This window comes from Natator depressus, chromosome 18 (assembly GCF_965152275.1).
Source record: "Natator depressus isolate rNatDep1 chromosome 18, rNatDep2.hap1, whole genome shotgun sequence".
NCBI lineage: Eukaryota > Metazoa > Chordata > Testudines > Cheloniidae > Natator > Natator depressus.
This window is the reverse complement of record NC_134251.1, coordinates 929,061-947,841: the sequence shown is the minus strand read 5'-3', so window position 1 is coordinate 947,841 and position 18,781 is coordinate 929,061. Positions and strand designations below refer to the sequence as shown.

General features: G+C 51.4%; 1 protein-coding gene across 2 annotated transcripts in view; it reads right to left on the bottom strand.

The window, feature by feature from the left end:
- The window catches only part of ALPL (alkaline phosphatase, biomineralization associated), an 81,879-nt gene that overhangs the window by 39,363 nt on the left and 23,735 nt on the right, over positions 1–18,781 (bottom strand). For both annotated transcript variants that reach the window (XM_074933970.1, XM_074933971.1), the window contains exons 3-4: positions 5,333–5,452; positions 1,715–1,830 (exon numbers count right to left, since the gene is read on the bottom strand). In XM_074933970.1, the coding sequence (XP_074790071.1) occupies positions 1,715–1,830; positions 5,333–5,452 (236 nt within the window). The remainder of the gene's footprint in view (positions 1–1,714; positions 1,831–5,332; positions 5,453–18,781) is intronic.

Below are 18,781 nucleotides of genomic sequence, written 5' to 3'. Positions count from 1 at the left end.
ACCACTGACCACCCCAGCCCCCTGCTCCACAGGCTCAGAGAATGGAAGCAGGCAATGGGTTGAGCAGCTCTCTTGGCTTTGCTTGGTGGAGAGCAGCTCAATTATAAGGAATCAGGAAAATAAACTATTTGTATTCAGACTGATTTTCAAATCAGTCTAAGGGATTTGGATGCTTGAGGTCCCATCCATGACATAATTAATGCAAACTGAACACCCCAATCCTGGAGGTGGCTTTGAAATTCTCAGTTATTTTAAATCAGAGATATGTGGGTATGTGCAAATCTGAATGCTTCCCTAGCTATGCTGACCCCACTATACATTCATACGCATATGCACACACCTGGCAGCCTCAGGATCAGTTTTAAAAGTCTATCTTGTGACCAGAGTGAAAATGCAGAGGGTTTTTCAGGAGTCTGCTTTCCCACAATCTAACCTTTAAAAACTGCCCTTGACCCAGAGCCCTTTCAAATGTCAAACTTCCAAAAGGCATCAAAGTTGGCCCAGCACCTCTGTATTCTCTGCCATAAATCTTTTCCTGGTCTCTGAGAGGCCAAGACACCTGTGTACATTCTGGCATTAATCCCTATTCAGTTGCAATCACTTGAATGAACCCAAACAAATGGAAACTGAATTTCTTAAAGAGACGCTTTCCTGGCCGAGAGGAGCTGCCCTGGGCGTGTATGCGTCAGTCAGCTGGCACAAATCTTTGCCTTTGCCAGTGGCCTATTTGCTGCTGGTTTGATTTACAGCACTCGTCAATACCTGCTGGAGAGATGGCATTGAGGTCACTGAAATTGATTCTGCCTGGGGTGTCAACAAAGGGGCAGTCTCGTCAACAGGCCCACAAAGATGTGTTAGTCTCCCAGCTTCTCCTCCCACCCCTCCCGCGGGGAAGCTGGCAAAAGCCAAGGACAGAGGGGTCCCTAGCCCCTAAGAGAAGTAATTTTGAGTGGGAGGGAAGGACTGGTGGCGAATGCCCTGCAGGTGACCCAAAGCAACCAGCTCCCTGGAGAAAAGTGACAGTTCCATGGTTGTGGCAGATGCTTTATCCACAGTCACCTCTTTCTGCAACCAGGCTGAAACAAACTGAGCTGCTTTCACTGAGCAACTGGGGAAATGCAGCTGAGGCCCAGAGAAGATGGGGCTCTGATACTAGGCAGGGTGTGGGGTGAGAGGAGAGGGGTGGGGAGCAGGTGCTAGAGGAAAACCTTCCCCCATACCCCAGGAAGAGAAAAAAAAAAAAACACAACAACAACAAGTTGAAGGTGCAAGAGACAGGGACAAAGCACAATCCTTGCCACCCCTCCCCCTAGAGTTGTGGAGCTGGGATTGTACCTCCTTGGGCACAGACCAGCTTTTTAAAGCCTTTAGGCATTGCTGCACTCAGCATTGCAAGGCCTAACTGACAGGCTCCCTTTGAGATTTAGGCTCCTAAATTCGTTGGGCGTTGCAAGGCTGAGCACAGAAACAGGTACAGTCCTTTGAATGACTGTGATCCAGTCTTTTCTCTACCCTTCCCCCACAAGCTGAGCAGCTTCACAGTGCCCCCAACACAGACACGTCTAAATGCCCCAGCCATGAAATCCAGAGCAGGACAGATTCCCATAGATTCTCAGCCACAGGCATTGCCTCACCCCCACCACTTTGTAGCTCCTGCTCCCACCCCAAACCATGCCCCAGGAATAGCCAGGCAGGCAAAAATAACTGGGCTCACCTTGGACAAAGCCACATAAGGAAATTTATCCATTTCCAGCAGGGATTCTTCCCCCTTCATGTTCTGCAGCTGCCCCTTGAGGATACGGGCTGCTGTGACTGTGGAGACTCCCATGCCTGCAGCAGACAGTTGGACAAAGCAAGAATGAATCACATGGAGCAGTGACCTGTGTCCAATGCTGAAGAATCGCAAAGCACTGACTGACTTCCTTAAAAGCTATTGCAAGGCATTGCAGGGGGATCAGAAAAGCCGGTCCAACCCACTCACCAGAGGCTTCTCCACACAGCTGTCTCCAGATCAGGTGCAGACTAGAACATTAGTTGCAACAATTATTCCTCTTTTTTGTCTGAGCTTGGCTCCCCTGGCCCCAAGAGGAAAACATCAGGTGACAGTATAAATTAAACCATGCTCATGACACAATTAACCCTTTAACTGCTGAATTAAAATAGAACATTGCACATCATTTATTCTGCTCTGCATCCCATTTCTATTCCCCTGAGAGAAGTCCAGGGCTAAGGACCATCGTCCCAACCCACGGCTGTTATACACAGTAAAAGCAGTCTATGCAAACCACTTCACCCTTGCCAATATAGGATTCCAGTTCATCAAAGACTTTGGGGAATTAGGTGCTTCCTCTCTTCCTGGGTGGGTTCAGACAAAACTTGACATAAGGCCCTTCCCTCAATGTGAGGAAGCACAGAAGATGGGCACCAGTTTTCTCCAGTGGCCATCTCAGCTTAAAGCAGTCCCTGGAAATCTCCACATTGGGAGATCTTCTCAGAGAACCAGTCAGATAGGACTAAGGAGAGCAAGGGAGCTGCTCTCATCTAACTGTTCTGGTAGGCAAGGGGCCCTATTCCTGGTCTAGGGTACAAGGCACTGGATTAGGAGCCAGGCACGTGGGATTCTATTCCTGGCTCTGCTGTTGACCTGTTCTGGAACCTTGGCACTGCGGAGTAGTGAGCCTCCAAGACCACACCACAGACTAGGGCTTGTGCTATGGTGATAAAAATAGCTGTGTAGACCTACCCCCTCCTTAGACGTCAGAGCATGAGCTCCACCCGAGCCACAATGTCCACACAGCTATTTCTAATCCGGCAGCACAAGCACAAGCCTGTTGACCCAGGCTCAGGGGCAGGCTGTGTAGGTTTGTGTCTGTTTGCCCTCCCCATCTATTATCTGCAAAGGGTGCTCTTGCAATATACACTCTGTTCCTGCATTCACCTTCATTCTTTTGGTAGCTCAGTGACATTTTTATACCTTGTATTTCTTTTATAACCATGAGCTCTGAATCTGCAAGTTGCACCATGGATGCCCACTGACTTCCATGATGCTCAGAGATAGAGCCAGTGAAGGCCTGGGACCTAGCACACTATAGTGACTTATGGTAACATTTTCAAAAGCGTCTACTTAACATGGGAGGCTAAGTCTCATAGAAAGCCCACATTTCTATTGACTAAGAGCCCAAGATCACTTCTGAAAAGTGGACTTAGGTGCTTTTGAAAAGTTTCCCCTTGACTGCAATTATGGAACAGACGTGACATTTTGATTTTTCTTTCTTGTTTTGTTTATTAGAAAGGCTATTTATGCTGAGCAGGGGCGTTAAATTGTCAGTGTCAGATTAAAAATGGCCTTTTAAAAAAAAAGGATTTTTCAAATAACCACTTTGTTTCTCTCTACATTTTTTCTCAAAACAGAAAACTCAGGTTTTCTATTAAAAAGTATATTATTTTGCTTCATTTCTGGCAGAATACATGTTACCAGTTTCCAACCACACAATCATTTGCACGGCAATTACTGGTGTGCGTGCAATGTTTGTGAAAGGCTAGGACACAAAGTCTTGAAGTTCAATGATCCCTCGCACCAACTTAAGCCAGTTAAAAAGCTCAGACAAGCAACATACCCAACCTGGGGGATGAGGGCAGAGAACCCGGAGAGCTTTAAAAACTGGCTCATCAGGACAGATGTGCCAAGGGGCACTTAACGAGGTGTGTGCCAGAGCAATAGCATTTGCACACACAGCACAAACGGCCCATGTTTTAGAAGTCCTGCCCCAGGAGTCAGGCTCCAGAGCACATGTTCCGAGAGGTGCTATGTGACCGGATGCTACTCATGGGGCAAGATCAGCAATAGCGACCGGTGAACCTTAGGGGGATGATTCTCTGAATAAACCCTTCGGTGTTGCTTTCACTTCTTCTGTTCTCTCCCTCTACCCCACCGCCAGCCTGCACAAGCATTCCTGGCTTTCAGAAGCTGGCTTTGTTGAGCATCTGCCCCTGCTCCAAGGGTCTTTACTTCGTTTGCTTATCCTCTTGTTTGAGGTTGGGTGAAGTGGTGAAAAATTGCTGCTTGATAACTAGAGCCTCTCGGAACAGCTGTCTGCAGCTCACAGTGGGAAGGGGTGTGTGGGGGTGGGGAGTGAGAGAGACCTAATCCCGAGAGTCCCAGGAATCAGAGCACAGCCCAGGATTACCAACAACCCCATATGTTTTACACCAAGACCGCAGAAGAATGTTCCCAAGCATGGGTCTAAATGGAATCAGCTGTCCCTGGGACATGGCATGCTGGCACTGAGTCCTTCTGAACCAGGCTTTCCCGGGCTGTCTAACCACATAGCAGCTAATTGAAAGGTTAGATAAACTTGGCATCCCAGCCCTGCTGTTGGTGGACCTAGTGGTTCCCAGCATCTCTGGAATCAGCCTCTCCTCTCCACCTTCAGCCTGCATCGTGACTCTCAGAATCATAGATTAGGGTTGGAAGAGACCTCAGGAGGTCATCTAGTCCCCCTGCTCAAAGCAGGACCAACTCGGACACAACCTGGGTCACTGACCTCCAGCGGGGAGGGGCAGGGAAAAGTGTCCATGTGATGCCTGGGAAAGGGGATATTTGGGAAACGCAGCTCTCTAAAGCTGGCGGGAAGGGGGTCAGGTCAACCAATGGGCGCTTACTCTGATGACATAATGCCTCCCACTGGTGGCGAATATTTGATAGTGTGATGTCACAGTGAGTGCAACATCAGCACAGTTATCGCTGCGCTGCACTCCACAGCCACTCAGAGCTCTGCAAGTGTAGCTGGGCTACAAGCACAGGCCCCTGTGACTGAGCCACATGTGTGTGTCTAGGGTCTATGACACACAGTTCAGTGGTCCTTCCCTAGGCCAGGTGAGGAAGGAGGGGGAGCTGCCATCTCCAGCCTCCTTACTCCAGCCCGGTAGAGGACACACTACTGCTCTTCCTCCACTCCACTGACACAGTTACCACTAGGGAGCCAGAGTTAGCCACACAGTGGGTAATGTTGGGGAGATGCCCAAACCCTCTAAGGTGTTTAGGCGCCTAACTCCCATTGTGGACCAGCACAGTCCCAACCAGTGGAGTTCCCAAGTGGAGGACTCTGGCAGAATCCACTGAGATTTATGAGTCACCAACCAGGGGAATTACAGGAAATTCCAAGAAAGTTTGATGGCAAGATCACTGCCTGCCCCCCCTGCCCCACACACACACACACCCCCCACCCACAATTTCTAGAACTGACCCAACCCCCCTTCCTGAGACACTGGGGGGGACACAGGCCACTCCCGCCCCATGTGCGCTGCTTAGGCAGTGGATAAAAGCACTCACCATCTCCAAGAAATAAGATGATGTTCTTGGCCACATTGGTGTTGAGCTGCTGCAGCTTCAGGGCAATTTTCAGTGTCTGCTGAGCCTGATTCCTCCAGTACTGTGGATTCTTCTCCTTCTCTGAAAGCAGAGCCACAGCAGGGTGAGAGCACAGCAGCCAGAGAGAAGGGCCAGGTCTACACTGTAGAGTTAGGTAACCCAAACATCACTCCAGGTGTGAAAAATCCACCCCTCAGAGCAGACCTAACTCCCAGTGCACACAGCTGGACACAGAAGCCTTCCATTGGAGAGGTGCACTAACTACAGCAATGGGAGAGCCCCTCTGCCCCAGAGGTGACAGCCAGGGGAGAAAGAGGGTGGACCGCTTGGCTGGGATTATAGAGGGGGGACTACATGGTGATAGCCCTGAGCCATGACACTCAGAACCTCTGGGATTTAAAAAAATAAAACCACACACACACACACACACACACACACACACACACACCCCCCACAGATCCTCATGTGCCCCAAATTAGTGGGCACTTTTGAAAGTTTGACCAAAGTAATTTGCCCCATAGTCACACAGCAAATCAGGCAGAGCCAGAAACAAAAAGAACACACACAGTTACTCATTTCTTGTAACTGTTGTTCTTGGAGAGGTGTTGCTCACATCCATTCCAATTAGGACTGTGCATGCGGGGTGCACACACGTCGGAAAGTTTTTCCCCTGGCAGCACCTGTCGAGCCCCCTGGCGTGGCACCTTCAAGGTGCTCAATGTGACCCTGCCAACCCCGTGCCTCCTCAGTCCCTCCTTGCCGGCTGCTCCGACAGAGGGGAAGATGGGCAGGGATGAGCAGTGGATGTGAGCAACGCATCTCGAAGAGCAGTTAGGAGAGGCGAGTAACCATTTTTTCTTTGAGTGATTGCTCATATCGATTCCCAAGCCTTACCCAGGTGGGAGGCAGTGACCATGAGTTGGTTGAGTTCAGGATCCTGACGCAGGGAAGAAAGGTAAGCAGCAGGATACGGACCCTGGACTTCAGGAAAGCAGACTTCGACTCCCTCAGGGAACAGATGGCCAGGATCCCCTGGGGGACTAACATGAAGGGGAAGGGAGTCCAGGAGAGCTGGCTGTATTTCAAGGAATCCCTATTGAGGTTACAGGGACAAACCATCCCGATGAGTCGAAAGAATAGTAAACATGGCAAGCGACCAGCTCGGCTTAATGGTGAAATCCTAGCGGATCTTAAACAAAAAAGAAGCTTACAAGAAGTGGAAGGTTGGACATATGACCAGGGAAGAGTATAAAAATATTGCTCGGGCATGTAGGAAAGATATCAGGAGGGCCAAATCGCACCTGGAGCTGCAGCTAGCAAGAGATGTCAAGAGTAACAAGAAGGGTTTCTTCAGGTATGTTGGCAACAAGAAGAAAGCCAAGGAAAGTGTGGGCCCCTTACTGAATGAGGGAGGCAACCTAGTGACAGAGGATGTGGAAAAAGCTAATGTACTCAATGCTTTTTTTGCCTCTGTCTTCACTAACAAGGTCAGCTCCCAGACTGCTGCACTGGGCATCACAGAATGGGGAAGAGATGGCCAGCCCTCTGTGGAGATAGAGGTGGTTAGGGACTATTTAGAAAAGCTGGACGTGCACAAGTCCACGGGGCCGGATGAGTTACATCCGAGAGTGCTGAAGGAATTGGCGGCTGTGATTGCAGAGCCCTTGGCCATTATCTTTGAAAACTCGTGGCGAACGGGGGAAGTCCCGGATGACTGGAAAAAGGCTAATGCAGTGCCCATCTTAAAAAAGGGAAGAAGGAGGATCCTGGGAACTACAGGCCAGTCAGCCTCACCTCAGTCCCTGGAAAAATCATGGAGCAGGTCCTCAAGGAATCAATCCTGAAGCACTTACATGAGAGGAAAGTGATCAGGAACAGTCAGCATGGATTCACCAAGGGAAGGTCATGCCTGACTAATCTAATCGCCTTTTATGATGAAATTACTGGTTCTGTGGATGAAGGGAAAGCAGTGGATGTATTGTTTCTTGACTTTAGCAAAGCTTTTGACACGGTCTCCCACAATATTCTTGTCAGCAAGTTAAGGAAGTATGGGCTGGATGAATGTACTATAAGGTGGGTAGAAAGCTGGCTAGATTGTCGGGCTCAACGGGTAGTGATCAATGGCTCCATGTCTAGTTGGCAGCCGGTGTCAAGTGGAGTGCCCCAGGGGTTGGTCCTGGGGCCGGTTTTGTTCAATATCTTCATAAATGATCTGGAGGATGGTGTGGATTGCACTCTCAGCAAATTTGCAGATGATACTAAACTGGGAGGAGTGGTAGATACGCTGGAGGGGAGGGATAGGATACAGAAGGACCTAGACAAATTGGAGGATTGGGCCAAAAGAAATCTGATGAGGTTCAATAAGGATAAGTGCAGGGTCCTGCACTTAGGACAGAAGAATCCAATGCACCGCTACAGACTAGGGACCGAATGGCTAGGCAGCAGTTCTGCGGAAAAGGACCTAGGGGTGACAGTGGACGAGAAGCTGGATATGAGTCAGCAGTGTGCCCTTGTTGCCAAGAAGGCCAATGGCATTTTGGGATGTATAAGTAGGGGCATAGAGAGCAGATCGAGGGATGTGATCGTTCCCCTCTATTCGACACTGGTGAGGCCTCATGTGGAGTACTGTGTCCAGTTTTGGGCCCCACACTACACAAGAAGGATGTGGATAAATTGGAGAGAGTCCAGCGAAGGGCAACAAAAATGATTAGGGGTCTAGAGCACATGACTTATGAAGAGAGGCTGAGGGAGCTGGGATTGTTTAGTCTGCAGAAGAGAAGAATGAGGGGGGATTTGATAGCTGCTTTCAACTACCTGAAAGGGGGTTCCAAAGAGGATGGCTCTAGACTGTTCTCAATGGTAGCAGATGACAGAACGAGGAGTAATGGTCTCAAGTTGCAATGGGGGAGGTTTAGATTGGATATTAGGAAAAACTTTTTCACTAAGAGGGTGGTGAAACACTGGAATGCGTTACCTAGGGAGGTGGTAGAATCTCCTTCCTTAGAGGTTTTTAAGGTCAGGCTTGACAAAGCCCTGGCTGGGATGATTTAACTGGGAATTGGTCCTGCTTCGATCAGGGGGTTGGACTGGATGGCCTTCTGGGGTCCCTTCCAACCCTGATATTCTATGATTAAGGAAAGGCTGATTGTGGCACGGCGCTACCAAAAGCCGCGTCGTCCCTGGTGAGTTGAGTGATGGCCCAGGGAGAGGTGAAGGCATGTACCGAGGACCAAGTTGCTGCCCTGCGGATTTCTTGGATCGGAACCTGGGCCAGGAACACGGCCGATGAGGCCTGGGCCCTAGTGGAGTGTGCCATGAGAGCTGGGGTCGGCACTTTGGCCAGTTCTTAGCACATGCGGATGCAGGACACGATCCAGGAGGATACTCTTTGAGATTAGACCGGGAGGCCTTTCATCTGGTCTGCCATGAATAGCTGGGTCGATTTTCTAAATGTCTTAGTGCGCTTAATGTAGAAAGCTAGTGCTCGCTGAACATCAAGGAAGCATGGCCACTGCTGTTGGGTACTGGCATGAGGCTTAGGGTAAAAGACAGGTAGGAAAATGTCCTGGCTAGTGTGGAAGTGAGACATCACGTTGGGGAGAAAGGCCGGGTGCAGCCTGAGTTGCACCTTAGCCTTGTGGAAAGCCGTGTAAGGCGGTTCCGAGGTGAGGGCCTTTAGCTCAGACAGCCTTCTCACAGATGTCATGGCCACCAGGAAAGCTGCCTTCCAAGACAGATACAGGAGGGAGCAAGTCACCAATGGTTCGAATGGGCCCCCACATGAGCCACGAAAGGACCAGGTTAAGGTCCACGCAGGGACAGGCTGCTGAATTTGAGGATGCAGGCGGTGCAAATCTTTGAGGAAGCAACCAACCATAGGGTTGGCAAAGACGGAGCAATCCGACGCACTCAGGTGGAAGGCCGAGATAACAGCAAGGCGCACCTTTATGTACCCAGTAGTCCGAGGTTATTCGGGACCAGGCATGGTAGGAGTGGGACAAACGATTCAAAAAGGGTGGGGAAGGATCTGGGGAGGAGTCTGGTGCGTTGTCCTAGGGCATCCCTTTAAAAGGCCCGCTTGGAACCCCATGATGGTTTGGTTGGGTCCTGGCCTTGTTTGGAAGGGGGGTTGGAAGGCTTCCTTCTGCTGTTCCTGCCCCTCAGTCTGTAGAAGCCCTGCCTCAGCTGAGGAGGGTAGGAGGGCTGCTGCTGGGGCTGGGGCTGGGGCTGGAAGGGTTTGTTGTGTTGCTGGGGTGTGCATACCCAAGGATTTCATAGTCGCCCTAGAGTTCTTTAGGCTGTGCAGCCGAGAGGCAGTCTGCTATGCGAACAGGCCTGCCCCTTCGTGGAAGACCCGAGGCTTGCAACCAAGAGGTGCACCTCATGGCAATACCTGAGGACAAGGTGTGCACTGCCGAGTCTGCAATGTCCAGTGAGGCCTGTGCCACCACCCTGCCTTCCTCTACTATACCCCCAAACTCCTCCCTGGACTCAGATGGCACAAGCTCCTTGAGCATCAAGTTCCAGGAGTTGAAGTTCCAGCAGCTCAGAATTGCCTGCTGGTTGGCAGTCCTGAGCGGACGTCGCCCCATGGAGTACGCTTTATGGCCAAACGAGTCTAGGCGCTTGGCCTCCGGCACCTGCTGCCCCTGCCTCTCTCTCTCATTTACAGTCGCAGCCACCAATGAACAGGGCTGTGGGTGTGTAAAGAGATATTCGTACCCCTTTGAGGGCACGAAGTACTTCCTCTCAACACCCTTGGCTGTGGGAGGGATGGAGGCTGGAGGCTGACAGATAGTCTTGGAATTGGTCTGTATGGTCTTGATGAGGGGCAGAGCCACCCTTGAAGGACCTTCTGGGGCCAGAATGTCAACCACAGGGTTCTCTAACTCCACCACCTCCTCGGCGTGCAGACCCATGTCGCACGCTGCTCTGCGCAGGAGGTCCTGGTGGGCATGGCTATCTATAGGAGGCAGTCCAGAGACAGAAGTGCCTGCAACGGCCTTGTCTGAGGAGGACGAAGAGGCCACTGGAGGAAAACCAGGTCCTCCCGTCCTTCCTGCTCATCAGGAGCCTGACGATCTGCTTTGCTGGTTGCCCCCGGCTCAGGAACTGGAGTTGGAGCTGATTCTGAGAGGGGGTGGGGCACTGTGCCTCCTCAGCACCCCTAGGGGTGGGTCGACTGGCTGAGGCCTCCAGCCCCCTCGGTTCAGAGGTGGCCGATTGGGAGCCTTTAGACTGGGTGCCCTGGGCTGGTGGTATGCCCATGGGGTCCAGAATGGCCACTGCGCTGGTCCCTGCCACTGTGCAGGCCATGGCCCTGGCCCCACCTCAGAGCATCCATAGCCTGACCAGTGCCAGTCCTGCTCTGAGTACCTAGACCCTGCCTCCAAGTTTGAGGACCGGGATCACGAGGGCCAGGGTGGTGCTGAGTGGAGCTGCAAGGCTGGGGAGCAGTGCTGTGACCTGGAGCTACACAGGGTTATCAAGCGGCGCCGGATTGGTGCCGTGTCCAGGACCTGCTCCACACAAGATCAGCATTGAGAGCGCTGGCATGACCTGGAGTGGTGCCGTGAGTTTGACCAGTGGTGCCAACAGCCAGTTCATCGCTTCTTTGCCTTGAGATGGTGCCATACGCTGTGGAACCAGAGGCTTGATGCGAATCCTAGGCAACCTTGGCGCTGTCATGGTGATGAGGTCCCTTGTGGCCGGAAAGGTGTCCTGAGTGGATGGTAGCTCAACCTCCTCAATGATGAGGGCTGGGGAGTCCAACGGCACCAGACTCGACAGTCCCCCTTGCAGGGCCAAAGGCCATGGTACCATCTCCGCAGGCTTTGGCACTGGGTGATCCTCTCAAGGACGTGCCCCATTGGCTAGCTCCAGAGGGGTGGGTCTGTGGGACGGAGAGCTGCTCTTTCTTTGCTTTGGGTGCTGCTTCTGTGCCAGGGAGTGGGAGCGGTGCCGGGTTGATCCTGCCGGTTTCAGCGCCAGGGAGCAGCAGTGCTGCAGGTCTCTGCCAGAGTCTGTCCACTGTGCCACTTCCACCACGGCGCTACACACCGAAGAACTCTGTGCCAGATCCTGCCACATGGAAGGAAGTTGAGGTCTAAGTAGGTCTTCACCATAAGGAGCTGCTTAAGGTGAAAGTCTTGCTCCTTTTTGGTTCTAAGGCAAAACCCTTGCAAATCCTGTACCTACTGGCTTGGTGAGCCTCCCCCAGGCACTTGAGACAAGCGTTGAGGGTTGCCCGTTGACATGGGCTTGGAGCACGACTTGGACATGGGATTGAACCCCTGGAACTTGGGATGAAAGCTCTCCCAAGAGAAACTGGTCAGGATGGAGGGTAAACCTTCCATCCCAACTGCTACTACAATAAGCTAAATAAAAGATACAAGAGAAACAAGAGCTAGGGAAACGTGGAGAACATGCTGAGCAAGAAGCCATGGTTCCAACAACTGTCACAGGTGGTAGAATCATATCATAGAATATCAGGGTTGGAAGGGACCTCAGGAGGTATCTAGTCCAACCCCCTGCTCAGTAAGAAGGAACTGAGGTGGCACTGGGTAGGCAGGGTCATATACTGAGCGCCATGAAGGTGCCACCCCAGGAGGCTCCACAGCTGACCTGACTGGTGCAACTAGGGGGGGGAAAAGAAAAAAAACAAACAAACACTTTTCTAATGACTGTGCACACGGCGCGCACACATCTAATTGGAATCGATATGAGCAATCATTCAAAGAAGAACCTAGAGGTCCTGACTCCCAGTCCCCACCTGTCACCACAGTGCTCCATCCTTTAGCAGAAGGAACCAAGCCCCAGAAAGCAGCAACAAGAGCCTGCCTCCACAGGCCTGGATCTAGACATGAGAAGAAACGAGCATTCTCTGCATGTCTTTAAGGAAGCCAGCAGCATCTGCCTGCACAGTCTTCTCCTTGCCATACTAACTTATGAAATCAGCCACCCTTCAGGGAGGTCACCTGGGGAGTGGCCATTTTCCAAGGTTTTGTGGCATTGTGCATGGGACTAGGAGAGGTTTCTAGCCTGTGGAATGAAGCTCAGAAGAGGAATCTTGGATCAAGTCCAGCTTCTTGTGCCTGAGCTGACTCAGTCCTGGGGACTGGTGTCCCAAGGATGGACTGCTCTTTGATCTCTGACCGAAGAGCAGAGATGGAGAGCCTAAGGGAGGGTCTGCAGGAGCATTTGCTCTTTCCACAGCACTATGAAGGAAGCATCCAGCACTACTGGGTCCCAAATAACGGTATTTGTTAATTCATTATTGCCAGTCCTGGGTTGCAGGTGTTTTCTTAAAGCCCCAGCTGCTGGAATCCTGGTACTGCAGGAGAATCTTGGCTTTTGGTTGTTTTTTTTAAAAGCAAATTTCTAGCCCTCCTGGTTGCACGGAAAAGTCTGAACATGAAGCAAATGTGACCTGAAAGCGGGGGGGGGGGGGGGGAAGCAAAGTAGGACCCCCTCCCCTCCAATGTTTTTTTAAATCTCGTAAGCTTTAAGCCAATCCCATGATTTTCACAGGGCCAGACTCAAGTCTTTGAATGTTTGGCATCAGTAGTACAACTGGCCTAGCTACACACATCCAGCCACTCTGGCTGGTTTCTGGCAGCTCCTAAAACGCAAACACAGTGGGCACCACAAGAGGGCTAGCAAACTATTTAAAAGGGCTACAATCTTATTCCTAGGCACTACAGATTCATTCGCACCTGGGCCAGAAAGATCACCATGGTGGGGGCTGGAAGGCAGCCACAATACAGAGAATCCCTGGGTGAAGTGGGGACCACAAGACTCCAACACTTAGGTGGCAAGGGAGGAGTCCAGCAAGAAGAGCTGGTTGGGGCTACACAGCCCAGCAGCGGTTTCCCAGCCTCCTCCGACCTGGTCCCTTCGCCTGCCCATTGTTCTCTACATCAAGTCTGGAAGGAGTTAATGTTGCCGGCTCTGTATGTTCCACCACAAGAGAAAAATATAAATCAAGAAGTACAAGCCGGGCTATAGGGCAAAGACTTGGCTGGCGGAGCCAGGGAGGCCAGGGCTGCTTTGGTGTGGCCAGTCACCTGACAAACTCTGGGAATTACCACTCTCTATAAACCTCATCGCTTTTGGGCGCACTGAGCATCTGTCAACTTGTCACAAACAAAATGAGGGAGGATCCAAAATGGATCTGTCTGTGCAGTTCCTAGCTGAAAACTGGAGTGTGGGGTACGAATTGCTTCCAATTTTTCTGGCTGGGGCTAGAAAGCGCCAAATCCCTGTTTAATCCTGAATTCAAAAGGGTAGATAAAGCCAAGGGCTTTCAAAGCTGCCAGAAAACACAAGTTCAGTGGGACCATTAGAAGGCTCACCAATTATTTAAACACAGTGGTTCTTAACCTTTTTTCATTTGCAGACCCCTAAAAAATTTTGAATGCAGGCGAGGACCCCTTTGGAAATGGATTATCTGTAACTATAGCTGATTTCTGTTCAGTTAGTTTTCGATTTAAGTCTTTCGTGGACCCCTTAGACATAGTCCATGGGCCACAGGTTGAGGTAAGTGCCAACTCCGCAGCTCTCATTGGCCAGGAACTGCAGCCAATGGGAGCTGTGCCTGTAGGCAGTGGCGCACGGACACCTCCTGCGCCCCCAACCTAGGAGCCGCTGCTGCTGGTTGCTTTCGGGAACCACCTGAGGTAAGCACCGACCCCCTGGCCCTCTCCTGCACCCCAACCCCCTGCCCCAGTCTAGAGCCCACACCCTTTCCTAGAGCCTGCACCCCAACTCCCCCCCAGAGCCCACACCCCCCTTTGGGTTTGTGCGATTAGACCACTGGCAACCCTACTGGGTGAGCGTGTGAAAGCCCTGGGCATGCTGGAAGAGTGCGTCCAGGAGCACAGACCGCAGCTCTCTGGGCACCAGCCAGTGCGGGTGCAGCACCACCCAAAAGTCAGGTGGGCCATGGGTGAAGTTTGTGCGGGGGCCTCATTGACTATTCTGCCCTGGGGCCTGGAACTGCTGTTGGCAGGCCTGGTCACCTGCCCAATGTGGGTGAGTGGACAGCCCTAGCTGGCTTGGACTATCAGCTCCCGGCCAGAGAGGAGCTCAACCCACAGGATTTCAATCCAGATCTCCCACACGCCAAAGATCATGAAGTGTTTGGATCTGGTTTCTTTGTTGGTATCCCGTTAAAAACCAACAGAGCTCTTTGCTGACATGCGAGTCTAGATACTGAATGCCCCGAGCCAGGGGATTTTCCGACCTGGGGTTGCCGCTGCTTTTAATTCACTGATGTGGGCCCCTGGCGGATCAGAGGGCAGCACCCTTTGTAGTGTGACCCCTTAGCACACAGGGCAGGCAATACCACCCCACTCCTCATGTTGGGCTCCACCCCATGCTGGGGGTGCTGCTAGGGTTGCGGCAGCCCTCCCAGATTGAAGTAACAATGGCAACCAAATGCTTTACAGTTTTGTTCAATAGCTTCCACTATAAAAATTGTTCCCGCACCCTCGCCCAGGAACAGCGAGGACTCTCCCCACTTCTCTAGCCTGCGTTCTCCTTTTACAAGCCCCGATCCAGTAGAGCGAGTCTCTTGCAGGCAGCACTTTCCAATTAATCGCTGCCATTGATTTATGCCGGCCTCTCCCAGGCCAGGATCCAATCCCAGAGCCATGAAATGGCCCTGAACCCTCAAGCACTGGGGCCTGAATTCTCACATATGCTGCTGGCAGGGGCTCTGCTGAGCCAGGACTGTGACCCTCTGCCCCTGACTCAGCATCAGACAAAAATACCCTGGGACGTGAATTCAGATGCAATTACAGAAGAGTCCTTTCTGAATATCATTATCCAGGTGGTCTCTCCTGTATTCTTCAGGGCCCTCTCTTCCTGGCTGGCAAAGGGGGTTTATTCCTTTGCTGGTTTTACCCTTTTCTGGATCTCTTCTTTATGTGCTGCTCAGCCTTTTACACCCTTTCCGCTTAGCGGTGCCCTAGAGGAGCATGGTGGAGATGCCCCCCCAAGGAACAGTGTCCCAGTGGTTAGGGTGTGCCACTGGGCTCCAGAAAACTTATTTCCATTCCCCTTCTCTTTCACAGACTTCCTGTGCAAGCTGCTTAGGGTGTATCTATGCTGCAAGACAGACATGGGGCTGCAAGTCTCAGAGCTGGAGTCTGCAAGCCAGCCCCCGTGCAAGGGCACTAAAACCAGTATGGACATCAGAGCCAGCAACAGGGAGAAGCAGACTAAGCAACTGCTTAGAGCCCTGAGCAGCTCAAGGGGGCCCCTATTCACTTATAAGAATTTGCCTGCTTTAATATTGGGGTGGGGGTAAAATATTCCTGCTTAAGGCCCCCAGTGGGCTAGCACTGGCAGACATTCCCACTTGGGCTCTGAAACGCTGAGAACGGAGTGGGTCTCTCAGCCCATGTGGGAATGTCTGTATTGCTACGTGTCGCATGGGCCGGGGGCTATATACCTGGGCTCGGAGTCTTCCTGCTGCAGGTCTCCCCCCCACCCCCCAAAGTGTAGACAAACCCCTTAGCCTCAACGTGCCTTAGTTACCTTTCTGTCCAAGGGGTGATGGCCCTGCCCTTCCCCCCGGGAGTCTCCATTAGAGGTAAGGTATAGACCACCAGACCAGGAGGATGAGGCTTTCTTCAGACAATTAACAGAAGTTTCCAGATCACAGGCCCTGGTTCTCATGGGGGGACTTCCAGTCAATGTCAGGGTGATTGGAGAGCAATAGAGCAGTGCACAGACAATCCAGGAAGTTTTTGGAGAGGGTTGAGGACAACTTTCTGGTGCAAGTGCTGGAGGAACCGTGCTCCTGTTGACCTGCTGCTCACAAGCAGGGAATTGGTACGGGAAATAGAAGTGGGTGGCAATCTGGGCAGCAGTGATCATGAGATGGTCAAATTCAGGATCCTGACAAAAGGAGAAAAAGGAGAGCAGCAAAGTATGGAACCTGGACTTCAGAAAAGCAGACTGACTCCCTCAAAAAGGAAGCTTACAAGAAGTGGAAACTTGGACAGATGACTAGGGAGGAGTATGAGAATATTACTCAAGCATGCAGGGATGTAATCAGGAAGGCCAAAGCACAATTGGAGTTGCAGCGAGCCAGGGATGTGAAGGGTAATGAGAAGGGCTTCTACAGGTACATTCGCAACAAGGTGGTGGTCAGGGAAAGTGTGGGACACTTAATGGGGGATGCAACCTAGCAACAGATGTGGAAAAAGTTGAAGTACTTAATGATTTCCCCCTCCCGGTCTTCACCCCAGACTGCTGCAGTGGACAGCACAGTATAGGGAGATGGTGAGCAGCCCTCAGTGGTGAAAGAACAGGTTAAGGACTATTTAGAAAAGCTGGACATACACAAGTCCATAGGCTGGATCTAATGTACCCAAGGGTGCTCAGGGAATGGGCTGATGTGATTGCAGAGCCATTGGCCATTATCTTTGAAAACTCATGGCAACCAGGGGAGGTCCCGGATTACTGGAAAAAGGAAAATATAGTGCCCATCTTTAAAGAACTACAGACTGGTCAGCCTCACCTCAGTCCCTATAAAAAATCATGGAGCAGGTCCTCAAGGAATCCATTTTGAAGCACATGGTGGAGAGGAAGGTGCTCAGGAACAGTCAATATGGATTCACCAAGGGCAAGTCATGCCTTTTATGAGGAGATAACTGGCTCTGTGGATATGAGGAAAGCGGTGGACGGGATAAACCTTGACTTTAGCAAAACTTTTGATACAGTCTCCCACAGTATTCTTGCCAGCAAGTTCAAGAAGTATGGATAGGATGAATGGACTGTAAGGTGGATAGAAAGCTGGCTACATTGTTGAGCTCAACGGGTAGTGATCAATGGCTCAATGTCTAGTTGGCAGCCGGTATCAAGCAGAGTGCTCCAGGGGTTGGTTTTTTCAACATCTTCATTAATGATCTGGATGATGGGATGGATTGCATCCTCAGCAAGTTCATGGAAAACACTAAACTGGGGGGGGGAGGAGAAGAGGTAGATATGCTGGAGGGTAGGAATAGGGTCCAGAGTGACCTAGACAAATTGTTGGATTGAGCCAAAAGAAATCTGATGAGGTTCAAAAAGGACAAGTGCAGAGTCCTGCATGTATGATGGAAGAATCCCATGCATGGCTACAGGCTGGGGACTGACTGGCTAAGCAGCTGTTCTGCAGAAAAGGATCTGGGGATTACAGTGGATGAGAAGCTGGATGAGTCAGTGTGCCCTTATTGCCAAGAAAACTAATAGCATATTCGGCTGCATTAGAAGGAGCATTGCCAGCAGGTTGAGGGAAGTGATTATTCCCCTCTGGTGAGGTCACATCTGCAGTATTGTGTCCAGTTTTGGGCCCCCAACTACAGAAGGGATGTGAATAAATTGGAGAGAGAGTCCAGCGGAGGGTAATGAAAATGATTGGGGGAGGGGAGCATATGACTTATAAGAGGCTGAGGGAACTGGGCTTATTTAGTCTGCAGAAGAGAAGAGTGAGTGGGGATGGGATTTGATAGCAGCCTTCAACGACCTGAAGGGGGGTCCAAAGAGGATGGAGCTAGGCTGCTCTCAGTGGTAGCAGATGACAGAACAAGGAGCAATGGTCTCAAGTTGCAGTGGGGCAGGTCTAGGCTGGATATTAGGACACACTATTTCACTAGGAGGGTGGTGAAGCCCTGGAATGAGTTACCTGGGGAGGTGGTGGAATCTCCTTCCTTTGAGGTTTTTAAGGCCCAGCTTGACAAAGCCCTGGCTGGGATGATTTAGTTGGGAATTGGTCCTGCTTTGAGCAGGGGGTTAGATGAGAGGACATCCTGAGGTCTCTTCCAACCCTAATCTTTGAGGATTCTATGACGTGCTTTAGGTAGACACGGGTGGGGCTGGCTTCAGCCCTGAGCAGGCACAGCAGCTTAAGGGGTGCTAACTGACATGTTTTAAGAGGGGAGGTCAGAGTTTCTTGACCAGCTAACAGAAATTAAAATACAGATTGCCCTCTCAACCCCAGGGTTAGCTAACACGTTAAAATGACGACTACATCTTTCACCCTCGTATGGGCAGGCTGCGCAGGGCACCGCACAAACTGCCTTATGAGTCAGAGCCTGGCCCATCTGACTGGTGGACTATGCCAAGACCAGCCCTCCCAACTGGTCTCCCCTGCAGCCTGCACCATTGGCTTAGGGGGGCGCAGAGGGGCAACCGGTACTGCAGGAGCTGGACCATCCATCTTGAGGAGTATGGGCTGGCACCAGCCATCCTGAGTTCTGTCTGCCTGCTGAAAGACCCCGGTAAAGAGCTCTGCAGACCTGCAGCTGATGGGTTCTCTGCATGGCAGTGTACAAGCCCCAGATGTCGCGCCATAAGCTGCGGCCCTCAGGAATGGTTGGAGCATGTTCGCAGAGAGGATCAGAACTCCTACATCCTTTC